This window comes from Dromaius novaehollandiae, chromosome 22, assembly GCF_036370855.1.
Source record: "Dromaius novaehollandiae isolate bDroNov1 chromosome 22, bDroNov1.hap1, whole genome shotgun sequence".
In the NCBI taxonomy this organism is placed as follows: domain Eukaryota; kingdom Metazoa; phylum Chordata; class Aves; order Casuariiformes; family Dromaiidae; genus Dromaius; species Dromaius novaehollandiae.
In genome coordinates this window covers 10,778,084-10,788,001 of record NC_088119.1, presented here as the reverse complement: position 1 = coordinate 10,788,001, position 9,918 = coordinate 10,778,084, and the positions used below count along the sequence as shown (strand labels likewise).

At 49.2% G+C, this 9,918-nt stretch overlaps 1 protein-coding gene across 1 annotated transcript; it reads left to right on the top strand.

Annotated features, from left to right (window-relative positions):
* The first annotated feature begins 761 nt into the window (after positions 1-761).
* LOC112994514 (keratin, type I cytoskeletal 14) lies at positions 762-6,073 on the top strand. The gene is made up of 8 exons (XM_064524758.1): positions 762-1,371; positions 2,869-2,951; positions 3,279-3,435; positions 3,845-4,006; positions 4,087-4,212; positions 4,333-4,553; positions 5,216-5,265; positions 5,790-6,073. Exons 1-8 carry the CDS (start codon positions 838-840, stop codon positions 5,885-5,887), a joined length of 1,431 nt encoding a protein of 476 aa, XP_064380828.1. The 5' UTR covers positions 762-837; the 3' UTR covers positions 5,888-6,073.
* The last annotated feature ends 3,845 nt before the right edge of the window (positions 6,074-9,918 follow it).

Genomic DNA, 9,918 nt, shown 5'->3' with positions numbered 1-9,918 from the left:
CGTCCGTAAGGTCCTCCCTGGCCACTACAGATTGACACATCCATCACACCAGTGCTGCTGAGCTGTGCTACTGTCAGCACTACACTCTTGCTTCCAGTTCTTGGAGCCCAATGGCTCTCTGACATCCTTGATTTATTTTATGCTGTTCTGCATTTTTGCCTGGAGAATCCCACGATTTTTAAGTTACTTCAGCTAACGGCCATATCCTGGCCCTTGCGAACGGCTCTGTCTACCGTTCACAGACAGCAAGACCCAACCACCACTGCTCATCACCTTTGCATGTTCTTCCCCTCCGGGGTGGTCTCTGAGCAGGAGGGAAGAACCGCACGAGTGCAGCACACACCGGTGTGCTCTGTGCACGGCCCAAGGGCAGGCAGGGGACGGCAGGAGCTGAGACAGAGAGACACAGCAAAAGAAACGTTGACTCGCTCCACTGAAATGCTGCTCTGAGAGTCTCAACAGCTCGGTTTCGGCGTGAGCAGCACAAAGCAATATTAAAACATAGCCCTGAGCAATGAGCCTTCTACTTTGAATCACACCTGACTATTTACTTGGAAACGGAAGAAGCATAAAGACGCCCTCTGCGAGATAAAAAAGTTTCTAGTGGAATATGACGAAAAGTATAACTAGAACAAAGGCAAAAAAGACAATTCTGGAAGTTGGCTCAGATTTTAGGAGTGATGAAAATCATCAGGAATGCAAGAGAAAAAAAAAAGCGCAGGCAACGCCTCCTGTCCGGGCTATAAAGGGCTCCGAGCCAGGGGGAAGTCAGCGCTCGCGGGCTTCCCTGCTGCACCGGGTCTCGCTCAAGCTCCAGAGCCTCTGCCGTCCTTCGCCATGGCCACCACTGTCAGGCAATACTCCTCCTCCACGTCCCTCAAGGGATTCGGGGGCCTGGGGGGAGGCTCCAGCAGGCTCTCCTCCGTGCGCGTTGGCGGAGGCGGGTACAGAGCCCCCAGCCTCAGCGGAGGGGCCACGAGCTACTCGGTCTCTTCGCGCACCGTTTCGGGGCTCGGGAGCGGCCTGGGGGGGGGCTACGGGGGCAGCTACTGCAGCAGCGTAGCAGGGGGCCTCGGCGGTGGCTTTGGGGGCGGCTACGGGGGCAGCTTCGGCAGCGGCTTTGGCGGCGGCTATGGGGGCAGCTTTGGAGGCGTCTTTGGAGGCGGCGAGGGCATCCTGCAAGCTGGAGAAAAGGAGACGATGCAGAACCTCAACGACCGCCTGGCTGCCTACCTGGACAAAGTGCGTGCGCTGGAGGAGGCCAACACGGACCTGGAGGTGAAGATCAGGGAATGGTACAAGAAGCAGGCACCTGGTCCAGACTGGGACTACAGCCCCTACTACAGGACTATCGAGGACCTCAGGAGCAAGGTAGGATGCCATCATAACCAAAAGTTGTCATTAAAGTCACTTCATTAATGTCACTTTTTTAAAGATTATCCTGTGCCTAAAAGCTGAAGGGTAGTGTATTAATTGATGACAATTGGTCTAAGACGGGAAAACAGAAACCGCATGCTGGAAAATAAATGTCACAATCTATGAACAGCAAGTTTTTGATGATGTCCTTCACAAGGCACCAAAATGTGTTTTCCATTGAATATTTCAGTGTGGGGGGAAAGACGGGCAGGAAAGCTGGAGCCCGAGCTGGTCAGCCCTTGGTGCAGGTTGCTGGATGCTACGTGGCGCGGGCTGGTGCTGCGCAGCAGGGAGGAGGCCGCCCTGCTAGGCGTTTCCCACCTTCAGTGGATGCTGCTTATGCCCCAAGTTTGCGCTGCCTTTGCCAGGCTCCCGACGAAGCACTCCGCAGGCAGGCACATGTTATCTCTATCTCCTGTAAAATGATATGCAATCAGGGATGCCAAGTAGTTTTCATAAGGATCCTACAATTCAGACTAATCCTTTACAGCCTGACAGGAGGCTGAAGATAGAGGTTAAGAAACGAAGCTGCCCCTGGGATGCTTCTCCTTTGGGAAGCGCGGACACAGCCCTGAGCAAAAACCCAAGAGGAGTCAGGAAATACGGGGCTGTGGCAGGGAGCTGCAGGGGGGCTGAAGGCACGTGTGCACCGTGCTCCACAGCACCACGGGCTTCACAGCCGCTTTCGCCGTGACGCACACACAGCTTCTCTGAATTCCAGCCTGCCAGGCAGGCTCCGACCCAGCACATGGAAATGTGGAGGCAGAAACTTCCTCCAGATCCGAGCACTGACCTCCCGGGTCTCCCAGAAATCCCCTGCTGGTGATCTGTAGGAAGGCAGCCCCTGTCTTCCCCCTCCTGCACTGCAGCTGGGATATTACCATATTAATACTTGTTCCGGCATATCAATACTCCTCTCCTGGATTATTGCTATATTCCCTGAAGCATCAGAATTCAGTGACAGTTTTTTATTAGCTCGTGGCTACAGAAATTACTACTTCTAAAATGGCCAGTCATTTTCAAAACCCAGAACAAATATTTGCATCTGAGGTATAATTACAAAAGCAAAATGCTTCAGGGACAAGGTCCTCCTTCCTCATCTATTTTCCCTCTCAACTAAGCTGTTCTCAATTTCCAGACAAAGCCCAGGGCACAGCCAGGCTGGGGTGAAATGACTCGGGGAGTGGCGTGAGTGGCTGACGTCATTTCGGTGGGGGAACGGGCTGTGGCCTGTGTACGCACTCCAGCATCTTCACAAGACCAAATCAGTGCCAACGACAGCTTAAACTGCAATATCTTGTCTCATCTCTTTGCAGAGTCCTTCTGGACGTCCAACTCATGGGCAGGAGGTTCAGTGCTGCTCCCGTCCTTCCCCTAAACAGGAGCTCAGGCAGCAGTATGCAATCTTTTTGAAACAGTTTTTCACTCCTTCTCATCTTCTTTTTTCCCCAGATTCTTGCTGCAACTGTTGAAAACGCCAACATTGTCTTGCAGATTGACAATGCCAGGCTGGCAGCTGATGACTTCAGAACCAAGTAAGTCTAATGCCTTCAAGATCTCTTATCAGAAGGGAGCACAAGAGAAAAGCCAGTCTGTTTAAAGCTTTCCATTGCTTTCTGTACCTGAAGTTGCCCCACCTGCACTCCAAGTGCTAGAGGTGGGACATAAGGAAGTGCACATCTCTCCCTGGACAGGGCACTGTCCTGACTTTGCTGCACTGTACAAAGCTGCACATGCACATTGGATAAAAGATGTCTGGCAAAGAAAAAGAAAAATTAAAATATGCCAAGCTGGGGAAAAAGCAAGACAGAAAACATCTGTATCAGCTCGGCTCCAAGGTGCGACTGTTTTTTTGCTCCCAGGTTTGAGACGGAGCAGGCTCTGCGCCTGAGCGTGGAGGCTGACATCAACGGCCTGCGCAGGGTCCTGGATGAGCTGACCCTGTCCAGAGCTGACCTGGAGATGCAGATCGAGAACCTGAAGGAGGAGCTGGCCTACCTCAAGAAGAACCACGAGGAGGTGAGCAGAGCCAGGCACAAACCGGGACCCCAAAGTGCACCTTGGGCCTCATGCAAAGGGGGTCACGTCCCACGTGCAGGACTGTCTCGGAAATTAGGGCGGTCAGGAGAGACCCGACTGGCTGAGGGGGCAGGGAAGCAGTTATCCCTCTTGCAGCTCAGGTAAAGGACAGCCACGATGTGGCTGCTGCAGAAGACAGGAGGAGGAACATACCCTTGGGCTTCACTGCTATGCTCTGAAACCCCCAACAGAGAACATGTTTCTTTCCAGAGAGACAACAGTTCTAAAGGAAAAGCTGGGAAATTTGGGGGGGATTTTGGGGTTGGGTGTGAGAAGACCAATCTGAAATCTGTCACGGTAGGAATACGCTGTTGCCTGTTTCATGTGTATAACGTGTCTCTTGCCCCAGGAAATGAATGCCCTGCGTGGGCAGGTGGGTGGAGAGATCAGCGTGGAGATGGATGCTGCTCCTGGCATCGACCTCACCAAGGTCCTCGCTGAGATGAGGGAGCAGTACGAGACCCTGGCCGAGAAGAACCGCAGGGATGCCGAGCAGTGGTTCTTCAGCAAGGTGAGCGGAGCGGGCTGTGCTGGGCCCAGGGCTTCGCCTGCTTGCCTCTCCTCTAACGGCGTGGGTTTGCCTTGCTGCAGACGGAGGAGCTCAACCGGGAGGTGGCCATCAACACGGAGCAGCTGCAGAGCGGCAAGACGGAGATCACGGAGCTGCGACGCACCATCCAGAGCCTGGAGATAGACCTGCAGTCCCAGCTCAGCACGGTGCGAGCACCCTGCTCCCCGCAGGGCGGACCCGGGGGGAGGGTGGGCAAGGGAAGGCGCGGGCGGCCCCCTCCCTCCCGCCCCGTCCCCCCTGAGCCCGCCCCGCTCCTCCCCTCGCAGAAAGCGGCGCTGGAGGGCTCCCTGGCCGACACGGAGGCCCGCTACGGCGCCCAGCTGGCCCAGCTCCAGGCCCTCATCACCAGCGTGGAGGAGCAGCTGGCCGAGCTGCGCTGCGACATGGAGCGCCAGAACCACGACTACCGGATCCTGCTGGACGTCAAGAGCCGCCTGGAGCAGGAGATCGCCACGTACCGCCGGCTCCTGGAGGGCGAGGACGCCCAGTACGTACCGGGGCCGGGCTCCGGACACCGGGGTGGGCAGCAGGCTGGCAGCAGCTCAGACAAAACTGTGCTGTTTCGGGGTTCAGCTGGAATGCCGGATTGTGCTGGATTCACATGTTTCTGCTCAGACCAACCAAGGACCCCAGCAGCGGTACTCCTGTTTTCAGCCTGCAGTGAGATGCTATAAGAGGTCCCAGTCCCTGCTTGAACAGGGCAGTGGTCCTCTCCCACCCGAGGAGAGACTGAGTGGAGCAGTGCTTAGAGCTATTGCCTGGTAGTCTGGAGGATTACTGTCTTCTGTGATCTCCAGACTAATTCTTCAATTACATTCTCTTTGTTCAAGGCTCTGGCTCAAATAATATCAGGACGAGTTGGAGGCATACAGTATCAAAAAGAGCCCTGAGATGCTCAGAAAGGCTTGCTACTGAGCTATTATAGTGGATAATTTTAAGGGGAATCAAACTGCTTCAGAGGTTAAAAATAAGTCCTAAAGAAAATGAACATTATCAGACTACATTCTCAATAATTGCTTGCTGTTGCTTTAGTGTGTAAGATTTTTAACCTCTTTTTTGACTTGTTATCCTCTCCCTGCTGAATACAAAGCCTGTGAAACAACAACAAAAAGAATTTGTTCTTAACTTCTCTTTCTTCTTCTCTTGCAGCATCTCTTCCCAGTACTCCTCCGCTATGTCCTCGCACTCTGGCAGAGATGGTAAGAACGTCTCTTACTTCATCCACCCATAACAAACAGCTCTGAGACATGCTTTTAGAGCAGCTGTCAGACTGGCAGAGTGAACGCCGTTCCTCAAGCATGCCTCACCGGCTGAATCACAGTGACAGCGGTCAAGACAGTGTGCGAGCATTTCACAACTATGAACCACAGAAAAAGCTGTAAGGAAGGGAAACACTTCACAATTTGAATCGCGTTTACAACAGGAAAGACTTGGCCTAAATGCGCCTTGTGATTGAGCAGCCAGACGATGTTCTAGCTTTACGCAGACCTGAAAAACCAAACAACACCTACAGATTTAAGGAGTGGGCTTTTTCCCTTCTTGGGCATTCTCATCAGCCTGGCTCCTCATTCTTCTTAACTCAAGTAGGATTGCTAAAAACACCACATGCAAAACACCTCATGCAATTTCCTACGTCTTTGTTAAGCCCATGCAACGTTCGATACTGCATTAAGAAATTTCTCCTTCCCGCTCAGAATAATTGTCTCTCGCTTTCCTTTTGCAGTCATGACAACTTCCCGCCAAGTCCGCACAATCGTTGAGGAAGTCCAGGATGGGAAGGTGGTCTCCTCCCGGGAGCAGGTTGCGCTCACCACCCGCTAGGAGCACCCCGAGCCCAGACTCGAGAGCGAAGGCTGAACCGAGCCCTGTCTGAGGTCGTATTTGATGGGGTTCTGTCACAGAAAGCCGCCAGCTTTGTTCCTCTGCTCCTCCTCCCTGTCTGGTGTCACACTTGGGTGTCACAGCACACTGTAAACACTTAATAAAGCCTTTCTTCTCATTCACGCAGCTGCAGTCTCCTCTGTCCCTGACGCACAGTCTCACACCCTCAGGGTTGGGTGCTCATGCCGGGGAAAGTCCTCAGTAACCAGAGGACAGAGCCCACACGGGGAAACAGGGGGACCCGGGTTCCATTTGGAGCAAAAATAATTCGAGAGGGCTCTTTTCTTGCTCATAAGTACCTGCGACTGACTAAGGCATAAACCAGAGAAATTTGATATGAAACGAAGGCAATGGCAGAGCGATGATGTTTGAGGACAAAGTAAGTGCCACACATGAGTGCTAATTAAAGCCAACAACATCAAGTTCAGTTCTGTTCCTCTTGGTCTCATAAGAATCACTTTCTCCCGTAAGTTAGACTTCAGCAAGATCACTACTACTCGAAGTGAGACAGGAGCACAACATCAGACTAGATGGCAAATCTTATATACACATTCCGACTGCCTCATTTGACTGTCTTTCAACCAGGTTGTTAGGCACACTCTGCAAAAACTTTATACAGGTCTCTTCATGTTGCCCTACGGCTGCATTTAACAGGTTCCAAAGTAATCATTGCTTAATCTGCAGAGTGTTGAACAGCAATGATCACTTATCACTACAGCATCTAGCAGATAATTGTTCAAATCCTTCCTGAAAAGCCATAGGCTGGTTATTGTATGTCAGCAGTCTGTAGGCAAGCTGCCATTGCGGATTAGATGATGCAACCTGTGCAATGGGAGCCAGGCAGCAGATGTGGCCTTTGGCTCTGACCACGCGCTTCCTGCCGAGTGAACCAGGAAGGAAAGTGTCCTGTGCTTGTCCCACGTCCACCAAATGTTTGTCTCATGGATTAGATAGGGGAGGAAGTCATTTTAGATGCAAAAGCCAGATTTCTTGCCAATGGCTACTTCAGAGCTTTGTCTGGTCTTGGACCATGCCATCATATTCATCATCCACCTCATGAAGACAAATTTGGGCCTTAGACAAAGGGAAAAGACAATCATCTACAGTAAATCAGCTTCCCTTTAATTATAATGATGTAGAAGTGGGTTTTGCACCTGAATTCAAGCATGCTCTTGGATTATTACCGATGACTCACTCCCCTTCAGCCTCCACAAAGGCACTAAGGTCTTTATTGAACAAGTATGAAGGCATCCTCCCTGGCCTGGGCATCCTCCCTGGCCTGAGCAAACTCTTGGAAAGAGCTGATGATCTCATGGTAGGCATGACGGGACAAGCAAAGGAGAGGGAAGGTGATCGAAGAAGTGCGGGAACCTGCCAAGTCTTTCCAGAAAAGGGAGTGTATTCTGAAGTGATATTATCACCCTGCGTTATTGTGTAACAATTACAGAAAAGCTTAGGAAACGAAGCACAGACCGGACTGCAGAGTTCATTGATTGTATTAGGCTTCTCTCCTTGCCAGAACTACAGACATTCCTTGCAGAAATAGGAAGCCTTCCAATCCACACGGGCTACAGACATCTCAAAGATAAAACCTAGGTCAAGCAAAAATGTACTTCAGAATCAAGCTATCTTAGGCTTTATGGCAATGGACAAGGAAATTCTGGGTAGGGCGGAAATTTTGATTGAACTGAAAATGCTGGGTTTTTTGCCATCAGAAGAAACATCGTATTTCAGTTGCATATGCAGGCAGTTATTTACTTCTTGAGCTATCAGCAAAATGCCCCACATGTACTGAACACTAAAAGGCTTTCTGAAATAACTAAACATTATGGATTAAAAATAAGTAGGAAGCTAAAAGAAGATCACAGTTCACGAGTAAGTGGCTCTGCTGCCAACATGGTAAAGCATGGCCACTTCTGCAACCAGAAGGACGCAGAGGAGAGATGCAGCAAGCAGCAGATTTAGTTCACTTTGATGTCTCTCACCCAGTGCTAGAGATAACCATTTACATGTCTGCCATACTGGCCTTCAGCATGACTCAAAGGAAGGCTCCTACTCCCCGCTTTTCAAGCAGAAATGAGAGGTCTTAAGTTTTTAGATGCTAGAGTCCTAAACATTAGCATGGAGACACTGTAAAATACACCAGAGAACAGCTGGGAGAGCTGATGGGAAGCCTAGGTCTGTAATCAATTGATTTCAATTTCACTGGCAGGATCTTATTTTCCCTGTTCATCATGTATATTTGCTTTAATGAAAAAGACTTAAATTCTGCCTGATTCTGCATAACACTAATATCACAGACAAAAGTCCATGATCAGCATACATAATCACTGTACTATTACAGTGCTCTGAAGATGGAAAGTACCACACAAGTGTTAGGCATTTATTTCCTATGATTACTCTCATGCTATACCATTACAGTTTTTATCTGTGAAATGTGGACAAATTACCACATCCAAGGGAAGGACAAACATTACTTTTGGACAGTGTTTTCAAGCTTTTTGCGCGATGCGTGCATGACAAGAGGATTCCGCAAGGAATTACAGAAGCAAGTCCTCAGTGGATAACGGTGAATCTTTAATTCAGCACCTAAACCAGCACCTCTGCCTCGGGAAGGCTTTTCTGCTCAGCCAGGACAGCTCAGCAGAGGCATTGCCCACGGCTGGCTACAAGGCTGCAGTAGCCGCTTTCCTGCTGCAGACTCCAGGCTGGAAGCCAATAAAAGTTCGCTCGGGAAAGCGCCTTCCGTTAAGCATGAAGACAACGTTAACAGACGTCCTCATAAAAAAAGAAAATCTCTTTTAATAAAATAAAGACTGTAACTGCTGGTATGTCCCTAGGCACGCTCTGAACCAGTGCCTGGTGTAAAAGCAAGAGCTGGTTTTCATAAATATTTCAAATTTTGGAAATAAAAGAACCTCGTGAAGAACAAATCCAATAAAATGACGATGGAAATCACTATTCTCCTTGTAAAAGCTTTACACAGCCTAATTCATCAATGACTACAGAGACCTATAGCAAGGTCTGAAGTTCAAAAAGGAAGGCGCAAACCTTGAATTGAACAAAATTGTTTCATTAATTTTTTAATTTTTCTTATTGGGAAGTGAAAGATTGTACAAATCTCAGTTAAACGCAAACTCATGATTATTTTTACAACTCTTTGATGAAAAACAAGAAAGATTCTGACCCGTTCTGCTCCTGGTTCACTGCTGCTCCGGCAGCGAGAGCGGCGGCAGGGCCGGGTTAGTGAGCACCAGGGCAGAAGCGCCCGAGCCCGACCGTGCCACAGCCTCCACTCAGGATCTCACCACCCATGATGCACACCACGGCACCGTGGAATAGGCCTCGCCTGCTAATTAGGGATGGAACAAAGGATGGACACAGACAGAATCCACCCCACATTTAAGGTGTTATGGATTTGCAGCGTCAAGACAAAATCAAAACTAATGAACTTACCCAAATGACATAAGTAATATTTCTGAAATGGGCTGCACCCGACACATCCCTTATGTGATGCGTCCAGGTAACCTGGATGCCAAAGACAGTGCTAAACAATAAATGGGTAAAAGTCAGCCAATATTAGCATGGCAGTATTAATAATAAAATGAAAGATTTGTATGACAAAACATTTTAATTATTTCCCTTCTTCCTCAATTCAGCATTCCAAGTCTAAAAGGTAGGTTTAATATATTTTTTTTAATGATCTTTTCTAGTCTTTTTTCTAATTATAACACATTTCCCCTAGCTTATATTTGGAGAACTTCCATAATGCTAACTGGATCTGGGTCAGACCCATAAAGGATCAAGCTGCTTCTGAAATTCTCCATGTTACTCTTTCAGAAATTTTATGAGACATCTTATGCATCTGGCCTCTCTTGGCAGTGAATATTCATAGCTAACTGCAACATCTGATACTCAAGAAACACCCTTTTTATTTTGGATAAAAATTTGAATGTTTTGTCTACTCTTGA

Excerpts from the sequence above, each read along its gene's own strand:
- LOC112994514 (XM_064524758.1), top strand. The coding sequence starts at position 838 with ATGGCCACCACTGTCAGGCAATACTCCTCCTCCACGTCCCTCAAGGGA. Across the intron at positions 1,372-2,868 it reads TCGAGGACCTCAGGAGCAAG|ATTCTTGCTGCAACTGTTGA; the intron begins GTAGGATGCCAT and ends TTTTTTCCCCAG. Across the intron at positions 2,952-3,278 it reads GCTGATGACTTCAGAACCAA|GTTTGAGACGGAGCAGGCTC; the intron begins GTAAGTCTAATG and ends TTTTGCTCCCAG.